At 37.8% G+C, this 27,981-nt stretch overlaps 1 protein-coding gene across 2 annotated transcripts; it reads left to right on the top strand.

Moving 5' to 3' along the window:
- The first annotated feature begins 9 nt into the window (after positions 1-9).
- On the top strand, positions 10-23,771 carry LOC117306759 (cilia- and flagella-associated protein 100-like). Of its 2 annotated transcripts, XM_033791252.1 has the most exons (18): positions 10-85; positions 1,578-1,671; positions 2,134-2,217; positions 3,456-3,553; positions 4,591-4,780; positions 6,373-6,604; positions 7,337-7,417; positions 8,330-8,517; positions 9,135-9,234; positions 9,870-9,951; positions 10,764-10,915; positions 12,704-12,802; positions 15,806-15,829; positions 19,122-19,158; positions 19,299-19,378; positions 20,304-20,400; positions 21,213-21,332; positions 22,475-23,771. In XM_033791252.1, exons 2-18 carry the CDS (start codon positions 1,596-1,598, stop codon positions 22,586-22,588), a joined length of 1,854 nt encoding a protein of 617 aa, XP_033647143.1. In that variant the 5' UTR covers positions 10-85; positions 1,578-1,595; the 3' UTR covers positions 22,589-23,771. The 2 variants fall into 2 exon arrangements, with proteins under 2 accessions (XP_033647143.1, XP_033647144.1); XM_033791253.1 differs by lacking the exon at positions 15,806-15,829.
- The last annotated feature ends 4,210 nt before the right edge of the window (positions 23,772-27,981 follow it).

The following is a 27,981-nucleotide window of genomic DNA, read 5'->3' as shown; positions in this document are numbered from 1 at the left end:
CTATGTTTACGTTGTCACAAAGAGAGAGATAAACCGGAGAGAAATATCTAAAGATCGTTCAAGTTTCTCATAAAAATAAATCCAGGTTGGTAATTATAATTGATTTGTTTTTAGGTTGAAGATATATGGAGTTCATATGAATGCTTTATTTACGACTTTCCGTAGCCAAGGCTTGGTTTTGCCGTTGGAATGCGATGCGAATCACAATCAAATCGCAAGTTGCTATTTACTGAAGTCATCATACACAGTTCCTTGCTTGCTATGAATGATGGTCCAGTGCAGTATGCAGTTGTTTGATGTGATATGGTGCCCCTGTTTATGAACAAGGTGTATGGCAAATATATGACCAAACATACATGTATGCGGCATGCCAACGTATGCAGTGTCGTGAAACTAATTACTAATCGCAAATGTGTTCATATTCAACTTTTTTTGTGAATATGTCATAATCGTATGATTTATTAATTAATTTTATGATAAAAATGAATGATGATTGACAACAACTGTCACAACAATGGTCTATATGATGATTAAATATGTAGGAAACTTATTGCAAATTATGTTTTGCTATTGTTTGTATGCATTGTGAAACTTATCGCAAATATATGCGCATACGTGTGAACTATGATTTCCCTAAGCTAACCGCAATATGCGGCATAGGTACTTCTATTCTAGAAACTAAGGCTCATGCGGCAGTGCGTGTGCGCTATATGCATGAACGGCGGGCATCGTAAGAGGACAGCGCGCCCGTTTTGCCCGCCTGTCTTGCCGCGTAACACCCCTTCTACAAAATGGTTTAGTCCAACTCGGTCTTGGCTCGGCAGTTCCGCAAGCGAATAGGCTGGTGCCTGTGTGTACAGCGCTTGGTGACCAAGTGACCCAAAAATAAAGCGTTGAGCACAAATTGAGAAGTCAAAAACGTGCGATGCGGCAGAAAAACAACAATGAGTGTCGAGCAGAAAATGTCATTTTTTGTAGATGTTTTTTAATTTAACTCAACAAAAAAGCCATGCAAGCATCATACATGTATATTGAGTGTGTGGTGAAAGTTGTGGGTGTGTAGTACAATGGAAACTTTAGTTATTGATGGCCAACGGTCGTAAAACTTTCATCTATAAACGGCGATTTTAAAAACACTTAGCGTTAAGGAGGTCCAAAATATTAGAGTCTTAGACCCCTATACAAAATTAAAGGCTCACGGGGGAGCCGTATATGTTGTCAACCTTTTGGTAGTTTTTTATACAGATTAAAATAAACCATTAATAATAATAATAGTTTCGAGAAGTAGCATACGTGCAGTATGCGATTGCGTGAAGTTAACTCAATGCCACTACAGTCTACATTTACATTCAGTTTTTTTTCAATCTTGTGGGGGTTGGGGAGCAAGGGCTCTGTTTATCTTAAATCAGTTGTTTTGAGATCACTGATTGTTTTACAGGATGTTGAGCATTCATTTCTCAAGTAATTTTACATGATTTTTAAGTTAAAAGTTAAAAGACAAGATGAATTGATTAACTTTCATTAAACTTGATTACTAATGATTAACTTTCATTAAATTTGATTACTAATTTTTACAGGTTTGCATCAGTAGCACCATGTCTGGACCAGGATCCCCCACGCAGTCCCCATCCTCAGCTGTCTCCATAATTTCAGCTGCAGATAAAAAATCAAGTATGATCATCCATTATACCTATGTAATTATAAATCACAACGATGATCCTCCCGACTTCTGTCGAGAGGAGAGTGATATGATTAAACAAATAATGAATTTGGCAAATTTTGTGGACTTTTTCTACCATACTTTCAGGGGTGTAGCTAGTAAAACAAAATATTTATTATTATTGGAAACTGGGGAAAAATACAATGAGTTTGGGAAGTTTTCAGTTAATTTCAGTAAAATGTTGCTGTATTTTTTGTCTGTCGGTAGAATGATGATTTAGTCTATGTGGCTAGCGGCAAAAAATTGTGCTGGACACCCAACCGGTACCGACCTAAAAGAATTTCAAAGTAAAACACAAATTAAGTTGTACCCTTGATTTTATATCCTATTTCTTCCTTTTCAAATCTTTAACCAAGAGGGGGGAAAAAAATAAAAAATCTCTTATCTTTGTTTCTTTCTTTTTTTTATCCAAGGAGCTGAGAGCACATCACGACAGTCTGGCCGAGTCACCTTCCCGCATTCAATCAAATCAGCCTCGGAGCAATCCATCATTTCAGGTATTTCCTCAACGAAGCTTTTTTTCTGAAAGATGTCGTGCAGTTTTTTTTCGGTGGTGTTCACAACAAATTAATGAAGCAATTGAAGTTTAAGTTGGTTTTCACTTTTAGGTAGGATCGGTGAAAATTATCCTAAACATCACAATCATTTAAAGGCAGTGGACACTATTGGTATATTAGCATAAAACCTGACTTGGTAACTTGTAATGGGGAGAGGTTGATACTGTAAAACATTGTGAGACACAGCTCCCTCTGAAGTGACAGGGTTTTTTTTGAGAAAGAAGTAATTTTCCACGGATTTGATTTCGAGGCCTCAGACTTAGAATTTGAGGTCTCGAAACCAAGCATCTGAAAGCACACATTTTCGGGTCACAAGGGTGTTTTTTTCTCCCATTATTATTTCGCAACTGAGCTCAAACTTCACAGGATCATTGTTTTCTGCATATATTGAGACACACTAAGTGAAAAGACATGTCTTTGACAATTACCAATATTCTCCAGTGTCTTTAAGATAGATGCTAAATTTGCAGCAGGGAAGAAGAATATTACTTGGGCTCACTCAGGTTGTTCCTTGCTCTATGCCCATGTGTAGATGTGTGTGAACATTTATTTATAAGCACTTTACCTAAGGGTGTATGTACTTTTTCCTAACAAAAAAGCACAATGTCCATAGATTTACATTAAACTTACACAGTTTGAAGATTATGATAGTAGAAAGCTTCCCTTGAAATTTAACTTACTGAGGTGCTGTAGTTTTTTGAGAAATGAGTAAAAGTTATCATTTTCGTCTCAATTTTAGCATGTAAAAACAAATTAACCAGTTATGCTATGGTTTTGGTATAATGTCATAACCTGATAACTGGTGAAGGGGATTTTACATGCTAAAATAATTCTGGTCTCATGAGACCAACATTTTGTTGTGACTTGTTTTACTCATTTCTCAAAAACTACACAACCTTTTGAAGGGAAGCTTTCCACTGTCATTATCTTCAAACCCTGTAAGTTTAATGTAAATCTATGGACGTTTTGAAAAAGTACCCGAATCCTGTAAAACACATCCATGTATCGTTAAAAAACAAAACAATCAATCTTCTTGGTTGAGAGTTTTAAGAAAAAACCCAAGAGACTTTTCTGGTCTGTACTCTCTATTGTTGCTTCACATGTTTAACCAAAAATGTTGTGCTGAAATGTTGTGTGGTATCTAAATTAATTTGTGAAATTTGTTTTTTCTTATTTAGACAATGAAGATCTTCCACCTGACCACAACCCTTTCACGATGCCGGCCGATAATGACATTTTCATGTTACGAGACAAGGAGAGGCAGCGTAAAAAAGCTGTGAGTTTTAAGGATATTTTAATAAAGTTCTGTTCGCCCTTATTTGGCTTTTTTTCTTTCTTTTTGCAGTTGAATGTGGTTTCAGTCTTCGAACAATGACTAGAGAAGGCTATGCAAAACTTTGAGACCAATTAAGAACTCACTCCCCGACGATGAAGTTGGTAACAAGAAGTCCCCGTGATCCAATAAGCGAAAGTAGTAGTCCAAGACAATTTTCCTACCTTCCACCTAGGTAGTGGTTAAAAAGCAGGACAGTTCTTCTGAGAACTAAGTAGTCTCCTGAAGTCCAAGTCTACACAGCAGAGTGGATATTAAAAATGGTGTTACCACAAACTGATTGTAGATTGATACCATACCATGCAATACCTCAAAAACTGTTCAATGTGATTTCTATTTAAAATATAGAGAGCTTGTGTGGTTCTCTGGCCGTCTCAGAAGAATGGCGACGAACAGAGTGTACTGTCAAAATCGTTGAGTCCATCGGTTTCATCAAAACCACACATACTCAAAATAGAGAATTAGCTAAAAGGAGATGCCACAAATATTCTGACTTATTGTATATCCACCATGCAAACCTTCAAGTGTTCCTTTGGGAGGTGGAGGGGTAGATAGAGTCAAGAGAATATAAGTTTTTACACAAGCGCGAGTGGAATACAGAAAAATATAGTGCTTCTGCGTCCCATATCTAACGAGGAAGAAGGGTGTGTTGGATATGGGACGCAAACGCGCTATATTTTCCGTATTTCCATGTGCGCGCATGTGATAACGACTTTATCTTCAAGCAAACTTGGGGCGTGACCATAAAACACACAAGACACAGGTAGTGATATTAGCCGTGCAACAAAGGTTTTTATCACCACTCCATTCTGCGAATCTGATTGGAGGATTAGCGCGTACTTGAAGATAATGCTATTTATAATCATTCCATCGCAGAATGGATCCGTCAATGAGTACAAATGTTTATAAGTCGTGTCTGCTTTTAGAGAATCTGCAAATGGTCTCATCAAGTGACGCCACATTTTCCATTCACATTTTAGGAACGAGTCAAGCAGCGAGGTCTGAAAGTCCACGAGAAGACGACCTATTCATCAAGGGTTAACGCCCTGAGGTCGTCGATGCGGAAGCCTCTCGCTGACATTGAAGCTGATGAGGAGAAATCCGATGATGCTGACGACAAAGCTGTGGCCGTCAAGGATGACCCAACCTTTACTCTGGCTGTCACCAGAGGTAGGGAGAAAAATTGGCGCCTCTTATAATATTAATACTTTTTTTTATATTATATTAAAGGCAATGGACACTATTGGTAATTACTCAAAATAATTATTAGCATAAAACCTTACCTGGTAACGAGTAATGGGGAGAGGTTGATGGTATAAAAGATTGTGAGAAACGGCTCCCTCTGAAGTGACGTAGTCTTCGAGAAAGAAGTAATTTTCCACAAATTTGATTTCGAGACCTCAAGTTTAGAATTTGAGGTCTCGAAATCAAGCATCTGAAAGCACAAAACTTTGTGTGACAAGGGTGTTTTTTCTTTCATTATTATCTCGCAACTTCGACGACCAATTGAGCTCAAATTTTCACAGGTTTGTTATTTTATGCATATGTTGAGATACACCAAGTGAGAAGACTGGTCTTTGACAATTACCAATAGTGTCCACTGTCTTTAAGCAGCATGCAGCATCAGAGTCCAGCCTTCTCTTTATGGTAATCAGAGCATACTAATCGAAGCAGTGAGTTGAAACCAACAACTCTTTGTAGAACCACCCCAACTCAGTTAGAGAAAGTCATCACACGGTGTCACCGCAAACCTTAAGATATTATTATACTGTTATTTGTGGTACATTGAATGTAATTCCAAATATCTCCCTGATTCTTGTACAAAATCTTATTGACTGCAAGGTGCAAATGTTGGCAGGTCTGCCCTGCATCACCTTGTAAACCCTTGGAAGACGCAATTTAACAATTTACATGCTTTCTCCAGAAGACGATCAGAGCATACTGATCGAAACGTGGAGTTGAAACCAACGGTTCTTTTCAGAACCACCCCAACTCATAAGAGATACTCACTACATGGTGTTACCGCAAACCTTTCTATATATATAATTTACATCTCGTGGTGTAATGAAGGGAAGGTAGGATACCTTTGGTTTTTGGAACTGTTCGATTGTATACCTTTGGTTTTTGGATTGTTCGATTGTCTTAATCCCGAGTTGAAACCATTGGTTCTTTTCAGAACCACCCCAACTCATTAGAGATAGTCATTACACGGTGTTACCGCAAACCTTTCCATATCGTGTTTCCAACATGCAAAGTTTCAAATCCTACTTGTCTTAATCCTATAAAGGTGTAGATACACACAATAAGAACAACCTGCGAAAAATTCAAAGGTGGTAGCGTTTTTTGAGATATCGCCAAAAATCCTGAGCGGGACAAATGATTTGTAATTGGAATACACAATCTACTGAGAACATTATCTGTTCATAATGTTTCTTTGATTCAATTTTTGGGGGATAAAAACCTGATATATTTTCCCATAGCCACATTACTGCAAAGCCAAATCATTCTCAAAATGTTTGATACTACCAAAAGCTGCTGTAATTGTTAGTAACCAAGTAAGCTTTTATTGGTATCAATTTGAAGAATAACTACTGAATGTGTACCTTCCCTTTAAACCACACATTGTGTGTGTAAAAAAGCTTTGTGATTTTAAGATTATTTTTATTACTATTATTAAAAGAAATAAACACAAATAACGGCCAAGAGATGAGAAAATACATTAAGAAGCAGCATCACCAATTTCATCACATCTTTCCTTAAAGATCGGCACATTGAGAAAGAGAGCCTGACCGACTACATCGCAAAGAAACGGGAGATGTTCCTGGTGCAGTACTCCCTGGGAGTCAAGCGGGATGAGATGAGGAAACTTGAGGAGATTGCTCAGGCCGAGGAAAGGAAACTGGAGCTAGCTGAGCAGTACTTGGAGGAGGATGCAGCCATGTTTGACGAATTCCTCAAAGAGAACGATAAGAACTCGGTGGAGGCCATTAAAATGTGAGTTGCCCATTCGAAATACTCTTATAAGAATTGTATAAGAATCTTATAAGATTTGTTTAAGAATCTCTCAAAATCCTGAGAGCACTCTTATAAGACTCTTATAAGATTCATATAAGTATTTTATGTGCAAAACAATAAGATCGTATACGAAATTTATAAGAATTTTCCAAAAACCTGAGAGCATTCTTGTAAGATTCTTAAAAGATTCTCATAAGTATTTTATATGGAAAATAATTAGATCTTATAAGAAACTTATAAGAATCTTATAAGAATGTTACAAGAAACTAAATTTACTGTCAGTGGTCAGGCATTGAATGTCTCTGGATTTTTCCTGATTTCTCATTTTGGGAAAGCTCCATAAAAGAAAGAGGCTAGAATAAAAACATCCTTTACATCTGACAACTTACACCTGTTATCTCCATGTAATTCCTTTTTCCAAGTAGTGGATTCAATTGGATCATGCACAAACCAGTGTGGCTACTGACTGCCCCGCCGGCAGTTAATAGCTCGTCCATTAATTTTAATGACCCAAGTAATTCAATGCAAACACACCCATTTTCAAAAAAATGATAATAGTTTCCCATTTTATGTTGCGAACTCAGAAAGCCTTTATTGGAGCTTTTTGGTAATGTGTATTTTCTGTAAAATAGAGTTGTTTTATCCTTTACAATTTAAGTTATGGGGAAATGATTTTTGACAACACTATTTTTCTTTTGTTACCATCTCTAGAGCTGAAGCGGAGACCAAAGCCAAATTGGAGAAAGTTGCTGAGATTAAAAAGATCAACGCCCAGATAATGCTGATCAGGAGGTGAGAGATACTACTATATCAGGCATTTGATGCGTTCAGAAATGTTTATTGACCTCCCTTAGGGGTCATTGAGAGCTGTGCTGTCAGTGCAAGCGGTCAGTGTTGCAAATGGGTGCTTTCAAATTCTGATTCAATGCTGCATAGAGCAAGTTCGAGTGGGCACATTTGGTCGACTCGTGATGAGAATCAGCTTACATGCGCAGTGACGCACTCACTCGAACGAGTCTAGCAAACCTGCCGCCTTTTCGCCATACTGTCACTGGTTCCCCTCTGCGCTTTACACATGTGACAATGGAACATGCTGTTGTGACCAGTGTAGAGTTCCAAATGGTTGGCCACAGTAGTCAACCAATGGTCGACCAGCCTGTGTTTCAGTCAAAATAGTCAACCTTTAGTTAACCATGGTGCACACTCGAACTTGCTCATGTCTGCACTAACAACTGAGGCGCACTGGGAAATGCTTATAAACTCAAGAAATCAAGAAATTGTACCATAGGCAATTAGCTTTGGAGTGGACCTCCTGCTGAAAATTGTTACCACATTGTTTTTAAGAGGAGAAAAAATGTTGAAGTAAAGATTGACATACAACACTTTTCTTCAAAGTTCAAAGATTGCATGCAATCTTCTCAAACCCAATACAGTAATAATTATTTTGATTCTATCTTGATCACAACTGCACAATAGCAACAATAACAGATCAATGTGTAGGAAATGAGAAGAAATTGTCAGTTGTAGATGTGGGAAGAAAACCCTAAGGAGGGAAAACCCATGCAATCAGGTAGGGAGGGACTGAAAACCCAATCCACAAGCAACGCGCCGGGGTCTGAGGTGGCATTCGAACCCGTGGGGTCCACAGAGGTGGACTGAGCTAACCTGATTCTAATGACAAGTTAAATGTCCTCCTTAATCCAGTGAGATCTCAAAGAACGAGGACCTCCTAAAGGAATACCAGCTGTATAAGAAGTTTCTGGATTCCTTGACTCCGGCCGAGTGGAAGGAAGAACGACGAAAGAGGAGGATGGAGAAGAGGCGAGAGAGGCGGAGAGAGAGAGGCGAGGTCATCGACAATGAGAAGGTCACATCTGCAACCAGACGAAAGGGTACGTAAACTTATAAATATTAACAATAACAAGTATTTAAAGCTAAGGTTATAGTCCTGGTTGATTTTCTACCTACAGTAGTTATAAAGCAGGACAGTTCTTTTTGGAACTGAGAAGTCTCCCGTATTTCGAAAATCTACTCTGTGGTAGTAGAACATAAAGCAAGATACTTCTGAAAAGAACATAATATATCTGGCAAGTAGATACACACATGGTCTTGCCGCTAACCAAATATATAATGATACCTCGCCATGCAATGCCTTAAATCCCATATTATATCATTTAGAAAACACTTTTTTTAAAGGATACAAAGGGCTCAGAGAATGACAAAGAAAATACAACAAATGGAATGGAATCAGAAGCTTTAGTGAAAATGTACCGCCAGGCTCAGCCTGAAATTTTCAGGTAGGGTAGAAAGTCCAGCTAACGCTGGTCTCTCCATGTAACAGGCCAAGTTTTGTCAGTTTTTTTCTCCAATATTCAGGTTTTTTTTGCATACTATTTGCCTTCCAATTGTCTGGAAAGTTGCTAACTTTTAATCACGGATATCCAATGAGAGCCTCTGTAAACCCTCCTATATATTCATTGTTACTTCATTATGTCATTCTTTATCTCAGTTGGAACACCAAATACTGATGGTAGAGGTTCCCGTACCAGCGTGGTTAGGTCCGCCGCTAAGCAGGCCCCTAGCAGCAAGTCAGGCTCGGCAACCAAGAGGTACTCATTTCAAGTCTCTGTTCAAAATAATGATGTGTGTTTTTAATGATGATGACTTTTGGCGAGTTAGTCTAGTCATTTTTTTCCCCTTGTGTATTGTGTATTGGGTTTTCAGTCCCAACCTGATTGCATGAGTTTTTCAGTAATGGGTTTGTGAAGGTGTGTTGCGCGTTGTGCAAGGGGTCTTGCAGGCAGGCCCTAGTTTGTAAAATTTTGTATATTTAAAAGCACAGTGGATGGTAATTTTGGTTGTTTACCCATACACTGATGTGTTTTAGCACTGTATACTCAGTACTTTCCCCGAGTTTTGTGAAAAAATATCACAGGCATGTTTATTCGGGTGGGGTTTTAACCCACGACCCTAGCAATTCTAGAGCAGTGTCTTACCAACTAAACTACCGAGGTTGCCCGGTAGCAAGAGGCACTTTGAATCCTATGTATCGGCACCGGGTACCGCAACGCTATAATATAATATGTTAAATTTGCATCAGGAATAAAGAATATTAATTTTGGTTGTTAACCAATACACGGATGTGTGTTAACACTGGATGTTATTGAATGATCATGCAGACAGTAGCAGAGTGATCAAAGCCAATTGTCATGACTAACCAGTCCCTCCCCTGTCATCCCAACAGATCTCTGGCCCAGACTCCAACCAAACAAGAAGTAGACAGCGTGAAATCGGGAGATGCTGATTCTGACTATGAGAGTGATGAGGTACGGAGCCAAGTTTTGTCCATTTTCACCTGTGCAAAATTTTACCAATTGTTTTAGTACAAAGCTCTTGAATTGCAATCCAACTTGTTGAAATCCTGAGACTATTCACTGCAGGATTATAACGACATAAATGTAAGATGATGACATCCCAAGATCATTTGTCTGGGGATGACGGCAAATTGAAAGTAGAATGACGTCTGCCGGATACATTTTATCTCAGGATGATGACATCCTGAAAGTAGGATACTGTCTTCCCAAGGTTTATCTGATTTTATCACCTTGTGTTGAATTATCTACAAAATTGGGCCAAGTGGCTTCTACTAAACATGCTTACTGGGCCAACCAGTTGAAGAAAGAAAGACATTTTCACTATTTCTATTTGTGGAGGGCGCGTCACGTGGGGGTATTTAAGTAGTTGATAAAGACCAGCCGGAGCTGTTTATACTGGTTGTTTTTGGATACGTTTAGACGCAGTCTAGTCTTGGTGCAAGACGTTTCTAGTAACGGGCGATGCGGGCGCAACAGGTGCTTTTGCCGCGCTGTGTGTGAAAGGAAAACAAGAAACGTCTTGCACCAAGACTAACTACGCGCAAGAATGCATATCCGAAAACTGTCTCAGTTATAAAAATGCAACACATGTACAGAGTTTGAGGACGTTGACGTACGGATAAGTTTTACTTCGGCTTGGGCCTTGATCACTCGACCACTACCCTGCCAGTTTTAAACGGCAGTTGTAAGAACTTGTCGCTACCCTTTTATTTCTTTAATAAAAAACAATCAACCAGTAAAATTCTGTTTTTTGTATTTGTCAGGAGCCTGAACTGTTCTTCACGGATCCTCAGCAGCTTCTTGACATCTTTGCGGAGCTGGAAGAGCAGAATCTCTCCTTGATTCAGAACAGCCAAGAAACGGAGGAAACTCTGGAGGAAATAAGACAGAATATCAATGTGACAGAGGGCAAGATGTAAGCTCCTTTAATAATTCAATCTTAATTTGTTATATCTTTGTTTGTCCTACTATGAAACAAGCTTCATTTTAACAAATCTTACACCCCGTTGTGTCACTTTTGGTTCTATTGTTTATGATGTTTTGAAAGATCAAGCATGTTTAATAAAACACAATTCATAAAATATTCATCTCAAACCAAAATGTTTACAATTCCTACATTGTCTTCTTATTTAATGAGCAAAAACGTATATATTGAATAGATTAAAGGCAGTGGACACTATTGGTATTTACTCAAAACAACTATTAGCATAAACCTAATTACTTTGTAACAAGTAACGTGGAGAGGTTGGTAGTATAAAACATTGTGAGAAACTGCTCCCTCTGAAGTGACGTAGTTTACGAGAAAGAAGTAATTTTTGCACAAATTTGATTTTGAGACCTCAGAATTAGATTTTGAGGTCTCGAAATCAAGCATCTGAAAGCACACCACAAAGAAAGCACAAGGAAACAAAGTACCCAAATGAAACAAAAGGGTCAGAAAAAACTGTTTATTCAACCTAATCGATCAAAACAAAATTCTTTTTCGGAAGTATGAAAATATAGACCTCAAAGAAGCACTTTTTTGAATATCACAAAATTTCATTTCAACTTTTTTGTTCACCCTCCCAAAACTCAACAGCCCTGTCTTTGAAAGCGGGATGTGTGACAAGTGACTCATTTTTGTAGAGCCTGCCGCCCATTTCACGAATAACTAGGATTAATCCTATCCCGAGTTAGGACGAGAGTTAGAACGAGTAACTCGTCCTAACTTAGGATGGGTTCAATGCGCCCTTAAAGTCACCTGGAAGTGGTATTTTTTCGAAATAAAGCTTTTGTCACTAATATATGTGTTTTGATGAGTGGAATGTGAACAAACAGTTAGCTAAGGTTTAAAAAAATCAGTACTTATGTTATTTACAAATTTAAGAGTAGACTCTGACCCAAGAGGGTGCTGTTCGTGACGTCAATCGAGGCAGACTTTGCCTGTAATGCGTAAATTAAACACAATTGCAAAGTGCATGTACGGACCAAATCGTGAGTTTGTACGTTTCAATGCCGACCAGGTGTATTGCTGCTGAATGCAGAAAAACACTTTTTGAAATGTACCAACTCACGACTTAGACGTACATGTGACTTTAAAGACACTTGACACTATTGGTAATTGTCAAAGACCAGTCTTCTCACTTGGTGTATCTCAACAAATGCATAAAATAACAAACCTGTGAAAATTTGAGCTCAATCGGTCATCAAAGTTGCGAGATAATAATGAAAGAAAAAACACCCTTGTCACACGAAGTTGTGTGCTTTTAGATGCTTGATTTTGAGACCTCAAATTCTAAACTTGAGGTCTCAAAATCAAATCGCGGAAAATTACTTCTTTCTCGAAAACTATGTCACTTCAGAGAGAGAGCCATTTCTCACAATGTTTTATACTATCAACCTCTCCCCATTACTCATAACCAAGTGAGGTTTTATGCTGATAATTAATTTGAGTAATTACCAATAGTGTCCACTGCCTTTAAGTCGTAAGATTCATTCTATAGACGGCAGCACATTTGGTATTATTTTGTTAACACAATACAAGTCATGTGTACAATGATTATTTTTTTATAGAAAGGTTTGCGGTAACACACCATGTAATGACTATCTCTAATGAGTTTGGTTGGTTCTGAAAAGAACCGTTGGTTTCAACTCGACGTTTCGATCAGTATGCTCTGATCGTCTTCTGGAGATTATTTTTGTTTTGTTTTTTTGACTGTAACAGGAACATGGAGACTCAGACCTTGACGCAACAGATTGATACATTGACTGGCCAGATTGAAAGAGAGGAAGAGAAAGCCAAGGATTTGGAACACAAATCAAAGTAAGAAATTCATCTTTCAATCTATCTTGTGGCAAAAACGGAGAATCTTTTTTTTTCTTCTGCGTGGATGAGCAGTTACCTCTTTCATTGCAAAGGTCTTACGATCCATTTTATGTATTTCAAAAGTGACATCAATTGTACATGTACAACCCATCGTTATCATGAGAGAGAATAATCACTAAAAAAAAACCAATGCAACACAAATCAGCATGACACATGTTGTTTTGTGAGAAACACGTTTTATATACACAATTTCGAAAAACCTAAAAAAGCTGGAAATTTTAAGTTCAAAATGCAAAAAGAAGCAGGCACAAATGAAAGCGTTGTGAGCGACTCAAGCTTCTGGGATATTTCTAATCAGCAGAGTGTTGGTTGAGCCCCGATCATGGCACATCCTTGAGCAACATATACTTATACCATAATTGCTTGGTCTATCGGATGGGACATTATGGTGTAGGTCGCATGTACTTGGTTTGGTAGTGCATGTACAAATGTAAAAGAACACTTATTGCGGAATCAGTAGGGGTTAAACCCGGTAATTCTGGTTCACATAGCATGCACTCTTGTTTTAAGGTTTACTCATCAGGCTTGAGAGCTGCAGTGATTAAGTTCACTTAGGCCACATAAAAACAAAAATTGTTGATCGTCCCTGCCTGACCAGTCAAAACCCCCCGACCCCATTTTTTTTCTCTTTTTTTCCTTTTCCCCATGTCTGGATATCTCTTTATACTTTTACTGCCCAGATTTTTCAGCTGATATTTTTTTTCAAAATGTACACCTTTGAAAAGATGTTTAAAGAAGGTTTGTATTCACAATTCTTCAAATATTTACTTGGGCTACACTGTGCTTAGTTGTTTGAAAAAGTTTACAAAAAATGTCATCTAGGAGTTGAATTTGTTCGACAAAACTATTGAAAACATCAAAAACACACAAACACTCTGTTTTATAGTGATGATTTCTTTATTCTTGATTTCATATTTGGCATGTCAACAAAACTATAATAATAATAATATAAAAAATATAAAAGTTCACAGATTTACAAATAACTTACAGGGTTTACAGAAGGCAATGGTGAAAGACTTCTCTTGAAATATTATTCCATGAAATGCTTTACTTTTTGAGAAAACAGCAAAACAATATAAATTCTCGTTAACGAGAATTACGGATTTATTTTAAACACATGTCATGACACGGCGAAACGCGCGGAAACAAGGGTGGGTTTTTCCGTTGTTTTCTCCCGACTCCGATGACCGATTGAGCCTAAATTTTCACAGGTTTGTTATTTGATATAGAAGTTGTGGTACACAAAGTGTGGGCCTTGGACAACACTGTTTACCGAAAGGGTCCAATGGCTTTAAAGTGCACCAAACTCAAGTTCTGGTGCTATGTGCAGAGTGTAAGTTTGGTTCCCAGTCGTGGCTCTGTTTAGCAAGAAACTGAGCAAGATTGAGTGCTTTGATCAGTTTCCCTCAGGATCAATGGACTGGTTATTTGATTTAACCCTACTTTTGATTTAATTTGTTTCTTAAAATAAAAATCACTCTCTCAGCCAGTATCCTGGTGTCATGTGTTTTCAGTACGATAACAGGAAAATTTTTCACAATCAAAAACTGAATGTTTTTTTTTTCAAATCATCTATCCAATTTTTTAACAATAACACTTGCACTTCATGGTGCGTTGAAATTTGGTTTTGGTTTTACGTTGCGAGAGACAGTCCGCCATTAACAGTGCTTATGCATGCACGACATTGGAGCAACGTCTTATGTTTTCACACCTTTCATTGGTTGGTATTTTATTGAATATTCCGAAGCTAGTATGGCGTGCAAAATAAATCAAAAAAATTATTCAATTACTACTTAACAAATTTAATTACATTTTTGTCCAACGGCATTATGGCTACTATATTAGAATCGAGAGATATCATAAGGCATGGTAGTAAAACACCCCACCCCACTTAAAACCAAACACTTCATAACAATCTGTTTTCCCCCATTTTAGACCAGTAATGTTTTGTTTCAGGAGATAAGAAACCAATCTATGATATGTTCTCTTTAATATAGTCGTAATATTTTTTACGCTTATCGGAATTTATTGCAGTATGCAGTTAATCAAAAAAAAATAATTGTTGTCATTTTCACTTAAAATATTTAAATTTTTTCCTCATATTGGCACACCATAGAATCCCAAATAGGTACCACCTCACGTGATCCATCTAGTGACTAAAACAGAATGAAACTCAATCTTGCAGATAGTAATTTTGTTTTGAACTTTCGAGGTTGGATGATGTTTCTTTGACTCATTTGAATGTTGGCATAATAATGCACTAGTGATTTGTACCAAAAATCAATCATTTTATAAATATTTGAGCATAACCAACGTCAGGAAACTTTATTCTCAGCATGATTAAGCCTGATGAAAATACAGACCGTGAGTAAACTGCATAGGTTCTGCAAACGGTGGAGTTTGCACAATCTTGCGGTAAACGGTAATCAAAGTTGGGGGTTCGAAAAACATATGAGGGTCGATATCGTATGACGCTACGATATGCTGAATAACTTGAATGTTTAAAAAAAAATCTGGTATATGCATCTTGGTTGGATTTGGACCACGGTACCACCCCCTCTTTTCATATACATGTTTTACAGACCACTCCTTGTACATGTTTTACAGACCACTCCTTGTACATGTTTTACAGACCACTCCTTGTAGTTTTGTTTCTATTTTTATAACACTCCCTCAAAAGAGATCTTATACATGATTGTACCCACAAGTTTACCACAGTATTTATAGTTACTTCTTATTTGTGTTTTGTTTATTATAAAACACCACTCCAATAAGGGTCTTTTCTTTCTCTCAGTTTGTCCCCCACAGTTTGTCCCCAGATTTGTTTCCTTTTATTTGTGACCCCCCATTAACACTTTTAACACCTTTTATGAACTGATTCTGCACGTTTTTGCTAACTTTCCTCCCCCCCCCCCTTTCGTCTGTCATTCTAATAAAAAGAGGGTTCCAGTCTGCTGTTGGATGGTTCGTATACTGCCCTCTATGTTTAGGAATAGTTGAATTGTCATAGCAACCAGAAAACAATGCACTTGATTGAAACCTTTTTTTCTTTTACCCGTGGTGAAATGTCAGCTTTTGTGTAGGATTTCTTTTACCCCAACCTTTAGTCTGTTGATTTTGCAGATTCTCACTGAGTATTAGTTTGCGCATGGGCTCGAAATTTACACTGCACTGCAACCCCCCCCCCCTCCCCCCAGGCCAGTGAATTCAGCACCAGGGCCCAATTTCAATAAACCCTGTAATCACAAAAACTTGCTGAGCACGGGGAAGTCTTGCTTAGTAAAAACAGATTACCAGCCAACATTCCATGAAGTTTACACTGTTGGGACTGCCCCACTCATTTTGTGCTTTTAGCAGAGAAACTTGTCAAGCAGTAATTTCTGCTAAACAGGTTGATGCTGCTAAACAGGTTTATGCTGCTAAACAGGTTTATGCTGCTAAACAGGTTGATGATATTGGGCCCAGGCTGGTTAAGTCATGACCGGACAACTTTGGCTGTCTTGTGTTGGTCAATTAATTAGTTGTTAATCAAAACATAACTTTTAAAAAATGAAATGATTTTGAGTTTGTGATTTTGAATCCAATAAAACTTCAGATTTTGTTGTGTCTCGAATATACTTTTACCCTTTAGACAAATGCGATAAATCTTTTCTTTTGCGGCTTAATCAAATCAAAAACATGTTATATGGTCAAACAGTTTTAAAGACAAATTTGTTCTCGATTTTGTTTTAAAAAGTCATGGTCCATTGATTTGTTTTAGCTGTACGCTCTACGGTGTTGTGGACTAAGCTTGGGCGATATCGATTTATTTTATTCACGATATATCGCCGACAATATATCGCGATATTGGATATAATCGCGATTAATTAAATTTGACATCATCCGTCTTCAAACTCCCAGTGAAAGTTGTAGAAGAGAGTCATAGCATAAGAGAGGTGTTCTAATGAACTATTTTTCTGGTTTTACTCCAAACCTATGGGGTGCAAGATGTCTCAGCTAGGAAATACACCGCGATATTGCGATACTTAACCGATATATCGATATTTCAATTAAAACCAAATCGATCCGATATGGAAATCGTTTCCAAATTAGTATCGCGATATTCAGTAATAACGTGATATCGCCCAAGCTTATTGTGGACTTTTCTCCCCAGTTCGTGTCCTGCTGGCTATACAAACAAGAAGGACTATTAAGTTTAAGAAGAGCAAATTGTTGCTTTCAAGTGCATTGTTTTCTGACCAATATTCTTGTTCTCTGTGCAAACTCACATTCTTTTTGTATGAATACATTGCACCGAGCGTAGTCTGTTATTTAAAAGAAAAGGAAATTGTTGCGATTTATAATCTTTTCTGGTAGCATGCTGTTTTAATACTTGTCGTTTTCACACAGGTAGTAAACCTCTCAGATCCAGTTAGTTGATCTGCAACGCTGCATAGCTGCACCCTTTTGCTTGTACTTGTATTTTGATGAAACAAAGATGTTTAAACTTGTAGCCATCTTTAATGTATGTTGATTTCTCTTTCAAAAAGCTATAGTAGTTGGACATTTTAACAGCACTTTTATTTTGCATTTTTTTTTTTTTTTTTGCACGTTTGTGGACAGGAGATTTTATCCCCTTTAGGAAGTTATTCAAACAAAGGGAATATGAACAATTGTTGCTTGTTTAACTGATGTGTAATGGTGCAATAGAAATGAATATTTGCATTGATTCCTCTCTCGCTGCAAACAAAAGTTTCTATTCAGTATACACCTGTGATGAGTTCAGCTTGATGCACCCTTTTTTATTTAGTTGCAATATTCTTCTAAACACAAGCTATTTGCTTACTAGCATTATTTCTTGTCCCACAGAAGTACATGTAGTATATAGAGTGTTTTATCAGTAGACCTTTTTAGTGCACCAAGTAAAAATATCTTTTTTGGAAAGAAGTAGTGACTCTGAGAAGAGCTGCTAGGTTTAGGTGTGTTGTCTTGATTTGTTAGCTTCGGGATCAATTTCAAGAGCTGCTTAAACAGAAAATGTTGCTTTTTAGCAAAGTTTAGCAGGGAAATAGGTGGTACTCATGTATGGTACTCATGTATGGTACTCATGTATGGTACTCATGTATGGTACTCATGTATGGTACTCATGTATGGTACTCATGTATGGTACTCATGTATGGTACTCATGTATGGTACTCATGTATGGTACTAAACTTGTTTGTGCTGAGATAGATTTTGTGCTTAAGCAGCTCTAAAAAAAAATGTTCCTGGTCATGGGACTCAAAGCAAATTTGTTATTTTAACCTTTGGCATTATTGTAAGTGTATGGTGCCAAATAATATTAAATAATGGCTGTCTTTGGGCCTTGTCACAAAAAGCAACTTTTGCAGGCAACTTGCGGGCAAACTGCAGGACCATTCTGGTAGCACTTTAGTGATATTCCAGACACGGTATTAGGATCCCCATGAACAATAATGTATGATCATTCAGATGCCTATGGATTGTCTACTTCTTGCCTAGTACTGGTTGCCTGTAAATTACCTCATGTGACATGGCCATTAGAAAAGTATCAGGTATGACAAATTATAAATGTGAGCCTCATGTCTTCCCGGGCTTTATGACGAAATTTGGTCTTGAGAAATAGTTGTTGCAACAATAAGTGTTAATCTGAATCTTACTTTTTATTATCTTACTATTACCACTTGATCGGAAAAATATTGGCGTATTATTATATCATTGTTAGCCATAGAGCTATTTATATTGACTAGAGCGCTAACTTGCTCTGCGTTTTGAAGCCACCCTGGGCGCAGACATGTTTGGTGTGTTGCGTGAACTCGGAATTTTAAGAGAACACAGATTGCCGCGATTATCTTACATTCTGCGTATACGTACGCAACTGTCCACTCGCGTACGTCCGCAATACGAAAACCATAACTTTGACTTGGTTGCCGTACTAAAAAAAGGTAAACGCGCCTTTTAATCATGACGCACATGACGCTCGCAGTTTGTGCGCTGATCAGCAGATTGTGCGTTCACATTTACTGCATTTTTTGCTTCGATGGCACATAAAAAAGAACAGACGCATGATCATGCAAATAGCCGTACAATTGCCGTACAAAATTTCAAGCTTTTGTATTGGTTTGTACATAAACATTGATGCGCCCACACGGCTTCAAAACCTTAGTGCGTGTATAACGGGGTGTTAGCGCTCTAGTCAATATATATAGCTCTATGTTGTTAGCACAAAAATGTAACCGTGTTTTTTGATTCATTTCAGGATGTTTTCCTTTGGAGAGTTCAAGGCTGAGGACCAGGTAAGATTTCCTTAGAATATTTGTTCTTCTCCCGAATTACTGCTTCCAAATTTGACTCTCATTCATTTTTAAGGAGGAAGATTTTATTGTCTCTCCTTTATCTCGCATTTATTGATTTTGTTTTGATTGTTTTAATCCAGGAAGCAATGTTGGACACTCTGAACAGCAAGGTTGAAGATGTGTATGGAAACTGCATTGGGGATAATGAGGCAAATATAAGGTATGTTTAGAATTCAAATTATAACTTTTTTTGTTAGAATTAGAATATTTTATTGTCCACTAAGAAATAAAGAAATTTAGTTTAGTTCATACATCTACTGTATTCTGTCCCAAATTGAAGTTGATAGACCAAATGCCTTTGAAAAGCTACATAATTGTTCTTCAGCTTCGTAAATAACACCATTGCTTTTCAAAGCCTGTTCTCTTCCTTAAAATCTACAATTTGCTCCCAGATAAGTTCACATGTACAATGTACTTGCCAACAAGTTTTGCCTCTACCTCTTTCAACGACCCAAGCCCAGCTGATCAAGTTCCCACCTTCGCGCACCACCAAGCCTAGTACATTTGCCACATCCAGCAACAGAGTCCAGCATTCTCCTGAAGACGAGCAGAGCATACTGATAGAAAAATTGAGTCGTTAACCAAAAGTTCTTTTCAAAACAAACACTACTCAAAAGAGATTTCACATGGTGAACCTCTATCATGTTGTCATTGTACTATTATAACGCCCCTCATACATTGGTTTAGAGCGCGTCACATGATACGTCTTAGTTTTACTAGACGGCCGCCGTGTGACTATCACACGGCGGGCAGTACCCAGTTGCTTGTTACCCACCTCAAACCCAATCAGTTGTTCATCTGTGTATCTGAAACGCGCGTAAGATCATTACGTGTAAGAAGATGATAAATAGTCTGTTGGGGTGTTTTTAAACAAATATTGACTGCTTTAACTCTTGCTATGGTTAAAACTACGACTCCCTCGGTGATTCCCGGACCATTCCATTTTAAAATGCTCTGGGGATCACCTCGGGAGTCGTAGTTTTAACCATAGCACTCGAAGCAGTCAATGTTATCCTCATCACTACAGTCTGCTTGGAGTTAATCTTCAATTTGACTGATATATTCCTTGATTTTGTTTCCAACAGCACCCTTCAGATGTTAACCAACATTGAGAATCGTCTGGAGGAGTTGTTTGAAAGTATTGAAACGATGCCCCCAGAGAAAGTGGAGGCTGCAGAGAAGGTATGAACAAACGGGGATAAAAGTATCTACCCTCAAGTTTCCCATTCAGTTTTCCATTTAGTTTAGTTGGAAATGAAATCCTTATGATGGAATGCATCCCAACTGAGCAATAAATTGTCGCATCTACTACTACTATTCTACTATTCAGCCTATGTCGCTCCACTGCAGGAGGGAGGCTTCTTTATCATTGTTCCATTTTGATCTTTCCTGTGCGCTTTGCATCCATGTGACGGTTCCAAACTCTGTGATGTCGTCCATCCAACGCCTGCTTGGTCTGCCTCTATGTCTTGGATGGGTTCTTGGGGTCCATTCCGTAATGCAATGTGTGCATTGTCGCATCATTACCCAAAAATTGTATCTTGATTTTGCAAAAAGTTTGTATCTCGCACCGACATGTCCACGCAAAACAAACATATCTTGCTCGAAAATGCTCAGTGCAAAAATGAAATACACACGTAAGTGCTCTTTGGTCGTCTGTCTTGGCGTAGGGCGGATTTCTACAAGGTGTGACTTACCACTGCTGTACTCTTAATGGGAATCCATATACTCCTTTTTCTACTGAGAATTTTAAATTGACTTCATTAATTGGTTATTGTTCTAGATTTGTTAAAAAAGAAAGTTTATGTACAAGTGTTACGAAATATTTTTGTTCTTGAATTTAATTTAATTAAACTCAAGTACTTTGGAGCATTACCTTGTTGGCACTTGTATACCATACAATAAGAAAAAACAATATTTCAATTTGTGATGGCTTCAAGTTTTTGACCTAGTCCTCTCCTTTTACACTTTCCTGTGTTCTTTTACCTTTCAAGGCCAAGGAGAAAGAGCGCCGTCTCCGCCAGCGAGAAGAAAAGATTGAAGCCCAGCGAATTCACCAGGAGGAGAGAGTCAGGCGAGCCTTGGAGAGAGCTCAGGCAGACCCCAAGAAAAAGGTACAAATAATAGTCTGAAGTCTCTAGAAGAACCTGGGCTCAATTTCATAGGACTTCTTAAAAGGCACTGGACACTTTTGGTAATTGTCAATCACCAGTCTTCTCACTTGGTGTATCTCAACATATGCATAAAATAACAAACCTGTGAAAATTTGAGCTCAATTGGTCGTCGAAGTTGCGAGAGAATAATGGAAGAAAAAACCCATTGTCACATAAAGTTGTGTGCTTTCAGATGCTTGATTCCGGAACCTCAAAATCTAATTCTGAGGTCTCAAAATCAGATTCAAATATTTTAGTTGAAAATTACTTCTTTCTTGAAAACTATGTTACTTCAGAGGGAGCCGTTTCTCACAATGTTTTTGTACTATCAACAGCTCTCCATTATTTGTTACTAAGTAAGTTTTTATGCTAACAATTTTTTTTAGTAATTACCATAAGTGTCCAGTGCCTTCAAACGGAAGGTATACATTTGGTAATTGCTCATAAAATGATTGGCAATAAAAACTTGTCCTGGTGGTTTGAAGCCTACAGCAATTTCTGATAGTTTAAAGCATTTTGAGAAAATATTTCACTTTGAAGTTTAGGGATAACTTAATCAGCCTTAGACACTGCTAGGGTTTAGCAAATATTTGTATTTGTCTATCTAATAGGGCACTTGCCACTGCAAAACTTACCAAGCTTAAGTGCCTTAAAGCTATTGGAAACGTTCGGTAAACAGTATTGTCCAAGTCCCACACTTCGTGTATCACAACTTATATGTAAAATAACAAACCAGTGAAAATTTAGGCTCAATCGGTCATCGGAGTCGGGAGAAAATAACGAGAAAACCCACCCTTGTATCCGCGCGTCTCGCCGTGTCATGACATGTGTTTAAAGCAAATCCGTAATTCTCGTTGTCGAGAATCGATATTGTTTTAAAGTTTTCTCAAAAAGTAACGCATTTCATGAAATAATATTTCAAGAGAAGTCTTTCACCATTACCTTCTGTAAACCCTGTAAGTTATTTGTAAATCTGTGAACTATTATTTGTTTTTCTGTTCCGAAAGTTTATAATGGCTTTAACAATTTGTGACGATGGTTCATCACCCTAAAGCCAGTTCTCATGATGAGTCACTAATCTTGCACGTTTTCTTCTTTTACAGACGGGTCGCAAGTTGGTGTTCCGCTCTGAGCCACCTCAGACAAAACGTAAAGTGGATATGTCCAAGCAGAAGGCCGACAAAGAAGAAGAAGAAATGGCGTACTTCTTCACTTAGACGAGCTACACCTGGTCTCTACGGAGTCGTTACCAGAATCCTGTCTGATTTAACCATATTTGTGATGGGCTATGAGAAATTGAATCACAGGGGGGCAATTAACTGTTTAAGATTTATACATTGCTGAAAATAGCATACACAAGCTTCATTTTGACATATCTTTCACACTGACTTTTGGTTCTGAAGTTATGACCTTTTGAAAAATAAATGATGTCATACGCTGAAAATAACCTGGAATGCAGAAACAGCCAAAAATATCAAGTATTGTAAAGGAAACATATTAAAAAAGGTTCTGAACCAAAAACCCTGGTTTTGTTAATCATTATGGAAAAAAAAAAAGTTTTGATTTGAGAAATGTGAAAAAATAGACCATTAAGATGCAAGAATGTGTGCAAAGTTTTGTTTCACCCTCCCACACAGTCAACAGTCCTGTAGCTAAAGTGGACTGTGCTACAATCGACTCATTTTCATAGAGCCCGTCACAACGGTATAGATATGATGTCATTGGTCTGGAGTGCCCTATCCGGTATCCCGCATGTCATTGCTGTCGATTTCAATTAGTTTATTATCGATCTAGACTTTCTCTAAGATGGTATCGTGATGACATCACATCTGTGGTATGACATCAATGCATCATGTCTATTATTATGTAAATATGCATGAGGTCTTTTATTATTATGTAAATATCCGAGCCACACTACCCCGGTGCTGTTTAATTTGTAGTATACATAGTGAACTTGAAGACTTATCTTGATAATAGATAACGCACTAGTTGTTTTTGGAAGGGTAAGTAATTATTTGTTCCTCTTAAAGGTAGGGTCATAGATTGTTTTTTTGTCAAGGTATTATTTGGTTCTCTCGACTGAAAACAGTGTCTACGTGTTGACCTTCCCTTTCATAAGCGCAAATCTCTGGAAAAAAAACAGACTTCACTGTTTTTCATTAAACCTAGTGTGAAGGTGGCCCCCTAAAAATTAATTTTAATTATTTGTGATTTTTTAAAATTGAAATTAAATATAATAACAAATTACTATTTTATTTTGAAGAATTTTGTGTAAATATATTTTCCTGACAAAACTCCATACATTTTGTAACATACCACATGACCCGCTCAGTTTCCGTCCTGTTTAAAAGTGCCTCTCGATTTAATTTATTAAAATGATTATGATTTTGATACATATCATATCTATCATTGTTTGTTCATAGAATTGCTTTTGTTTGTTGTGTCTCTGTTTATATTAACTGTAAGCATAAGTTCCCATCAGTCATGCCCATTTGGTTGTTTAATTATAGCGGCGTTGTTGGAGTTGTAGTATCTTTCCTAGCCTGCTACACCTTGGGACCCCGGTTCGAAGCCTGCCGGGGCACCATGTGGATTAGGGTTTCAGTCCCTGTCTGACTGGAAAAAAAGAGTAAAAAGGGGGGGGGGGGCACTTGAAGGCGGGATTGACAATTACAGATGACTACAAGAGCAATAGCAATGCGACACCCATGTGCAAAAATCATCCGCTGAAAAGTCAGATACAAACTTGTCCCTGTAAAATTGGAGCAGGAGACTCTTAAATGCTGACAAGGACACATTAGATCTGACTGACAGCGGAAGCTGGTTCCACATGGGGACAATCCGCTGAAAATAAAACGACTTATGAGACTCTGTTTTGCTCCGAGGAACTGATAATTTGAAGTGATAAGAAGACAGTCTAGTGGCAGGACGGCCCCGTGTGACATTACAACTTGCATATCTATCAACATTTATGTCAATTTAACCGTATTTGCATTTAAAAAACAGAATAAGATCACAAATTTCACATCTGAAAGACGGGGGTAAAATGAAAAGACGTTCTAACCGTGTCTTATAATCTTCTTGAGGACGATGTAAAATGAACTTAGTGGCTCGTCTTTGGACACCTTCAACAAGAATATTTCTCTGTGGTGTACTTCCCACATCTAGAAGTGAAATGTGCTTCCTCGTCTTCTCCCCATGGGGTGTTGGCTATGTAACCGACAGTTTTTTTTTTTGAAAGTCATTAATTATGCATGTAAGTTTTTATTTTATTTTAAATAACCAGGTCTCGGAGGTACTTACCCCTGAGAACTGTTTCTTGACATGGGGATGGATATAAGAATGTGAAAACAGAACTGCAAAGTTTTTTGTTTAAATTACCTGTCGTCGATTTCACAAAACTCTTTATAACTTAGGATTAATCTTAGGACTTAGGACGAGTCCCAACCCTGCACTGTAGCATGCCGACCTTAAGATTCATCCTAAGTTAGGACATGAGTTACTCGTCCTAATTTAAGATAAGACGAGTACTAACTCTTTGTGAAATCGACGGCAGGTCTCAGAGGTTAGTATTATGTAATAACCTCCACGACCTGTTTCTTGACATTGAGATGGATGTAGGAATTTGAAAACAGAACTTGTTTTATGCATGACAGGTTTTTTAAATTACCAGGTTTTAAGGTTGGTATATGTAATAACCTCGATGACCCGTTTCTTGACATGGGGATGGATAAAAATTATAAGATTTTGGGAAAAGAACTAGGTATTTAAGTGAATGAGATTTAATTCAGTTCAAGCCTCAGAGGAATAGTAGATATTTATCTACTAAACCTCTGAGAGGTTTCTTGACATGGAGATGGATATATGAATTTGAAAACACTAATTTGTACCTTGAAAGGTTTGGTTTTTCTTCTTTTCTAATTACTGTAACAGTGGGTTAGTATATAACCCCCAGGACCTGTTTCTTGCCAGGGGTGGATATATAGGAGTTTGAAGACAGAATTGGCTTCACAACCTGAATAAATAACATAACTAAAACGAAAACTTAGTAGCTGGCCCATTTCATAAGCAGAAAGTACTGTTGTACATTATTATTTTATTGCGGAGCAAAAAAAAAGACTGAGGCACCAGTTGCAACTTTGAAAACTTGTTGGATCTTTGGCTGTTGACCAGTTTATGTTTTGATGTGCTTAGCAAGTTGTTGTGCTTGCGCCAACATGGCTTTATGGAATTGGGTCCAGGTAGTTTTAATGTTCATGCGTAATTATATCCTTGCTCTATGCAGAGTACAGCCTCAAACATACATAACATAGGTGTCCAAAAAGAACCTGGATTTCATAACGAGTATAAACTGTGTAATGATTAGTTAAACAGAGAAGCTTGGTGGTCCCCCTTGAACGGTTCATTTCTCCCCGCATGGTTTTGTCATTGGTCCCCGGTCCAGTCACGTACCAGTTATTTAGCCTTTGAGAAGGACTCCAGATCCGCTTGTGGGTCGCGAAACGTGATGCTATTTAAACTGATTACAATTTATGTCAAGACTAGTTTCACTTTAAAAAAGAAGAGCATGAGCCAGTGAACCATTGACTTCAAGACCCAAGGGCCAGTGAGACAGGGCTTGAAACTTTAAGGTCCTACCTCTATGCTGAAAGAGGGTCCGTTATATTTCATGCTTTTAAGGCACTCTTGGTAATTGCCAAGCCTTCACAGAGTAATGGGGAGAGGTTGATGGTATAAAACATTGTGAGAAACGGCTCCCTCTGAAGTGCCATAGTTTTTGAGAAAGAAGTACTTTTCCACGAATTTGATTTCGAGACCTCAGATTTAGAACTTGAGGTGAGGTCTCGAAATCAACCACCTAAACGCAAACAACTTCGTGTGACAATGGTGTTTTTTTCTTTCATTATTATCTCGCAAGTTTGACGACCAATTGAGCTCAAATGTTCACAGGTTTCTTATTTTATGCATATGTTGAGATACACCAACTGTGAAGGCTAGACTTTGACAATTAACCAGTGTTATAACTTCGCATACAGCAGCCAGAACTACTCGCTTACTTTTTACACACTCCAGCCTCGAAACCCAAGTTTGCCACGTGTCACAATGCAGGTTAATTTTCTTATCATGGTAATCGTGACAGAATGAATTTGCAATCGTGGAAGGGAAATTTTTTGTTCTACAAAAGGGACGAATTATTACGATCCTAGTTAGTTCTATGCGAGTAATGAGCAATGATCATGAGTTTTTGGATATGAGTAAATTGTTCCTTTTGTATATTCAAATGAGTAACGGTGAGTTAAACATTTATAGTGCACGTTATTGACATGGCGTGAATGACACCTTTTAAGCTTCCGTGTCATCATTCTATGAAAAAAATCGTGTTTTTTTTTTCGTTTTTTTTTTATTTTTACAAATCCACCAATATCAGTGTAGACTTACATCTGGCATATGGTGCATCGTGATTAAATTGGCCTACTTGCTGTGCGTTCACCACGCACGACGTACGAGTAATGACGTTACGTCCCAAATGATCACTTATGGTAAATTCTTCGTAATTTTATTTCTAAAACATTGATAGGCCATAAACTGAGTTGTGACAGCTTCTTGTAATTTTGAACAAATCGTAAATTAATAGTTTCTGCATAATCAACCATAGGTCCACTATAAAATTGGGATAAATGGAACATCGGCCTCAGAGAATGTTTTACCTCAAAGTATTCAATAAGAAACATTGAGAGGCAAAAATGCCCAATTGTGACATCCTGGGGTTAATGACTTCCAACTTGAGGTATTTTTGGATGACATAGGCCCTGAATTGTCCTATTTGCCGAGCGATACAGACTTCGATGCTGGGACCGTTGGAAAATCGCACTCCTGTTTAGGTGTTTTTAATTGGAGCATGATAACTTGTCGCCGGGCCTTTGGACTCCACATATCAAACTTAGCATATGATAAAAGTTCAAGAGTTAATAGATAAGTGTTCCTTTACTGCTAAAACCTGTGAAAATATATATTTAGTCCCGGTTAATATTTCAGTGTAGGGATATGAGAGTGTATTTATTGGGGGTGCCTTTTGATGCCTCTATTGTATCTGTTATTAAAGACAGTGGACACTATTGGTAATTGTCAAAGAGTAGTCTTCACAGTTGGTGTATCTCAACATATGCATAAAATAACAAACCTGTGAAAATTTGAGCTCAATCGGTCGTCGAAGTTGCGAGATAATAATGAAAGAAAAAACACCCTTGTCACATGAAGTTGTGTGCTCTCTGATGCTTGATTTCGAGACCTCACATTCTAAACTTGAGGTCTCAAAATCAAATTCGATGAAAATTACTTCTTTCTCGAAAACTACGACACTTCAGAGGGAGCTGCTTCTCACATTGTTTTATACTATCAACCTCTCCCCGTTACTCGTAATCAAGAAAGCTTTTATAATGATAATTATTTTGAGTAATTACCAATAGTGTCCACTGCCTTTAAGGCCACGTCAGCCAAGAACAGGCTCCCAGCGAAACGTGAAGGCCCGCAAGTATTCGTCCTTCGCGGCAACCAGGACTTAAGTACAACGTCGCATGCAATGCCAAAATATAATATTGTGTATACACTT

Source organism: Asterias rubens, chromosome 2, assembly GCF_902459465.1.
Source record: "Asterias rubens chromosome 2, eAstRub1.3, whole genome shotgun sequence".
Lineage (NCBI taxonomy): Eukaryota > Metazoa > Echinodermata > Asteroidea > Forcipulatida > Asteriidae > Asterias > Asterias rubens.
The sequence above is the reverse complement of the archived record's forward strand: the minus strand, read 5'-3'. Positions and strand labels throughout refer to the sequence as shown.

Coding starts and splice junctions, on each gene's coding strand:
- LOC117306759 (XM_033791252.1), top strand. CDS start 1,596: ATGTCTGGACCAGGATCCCCCACGCAGTCCCCATCCTCAGCTGTCTCC. Junction 20,401..21,212: donor AAGTGGAGGCTGCAGAGAAG/GTATGAACAAAC, acceptor TTACCTTTCAAG/GCCAAGGAGAAAGAGCGCCG. Junction 21,333..22,474: donor AGGCAGACCCCAAGAAAAAG/GTACAAATAATA, acceptor CTTCTTTTACAG/ACGGGTCGCAAGTTGGTGTT.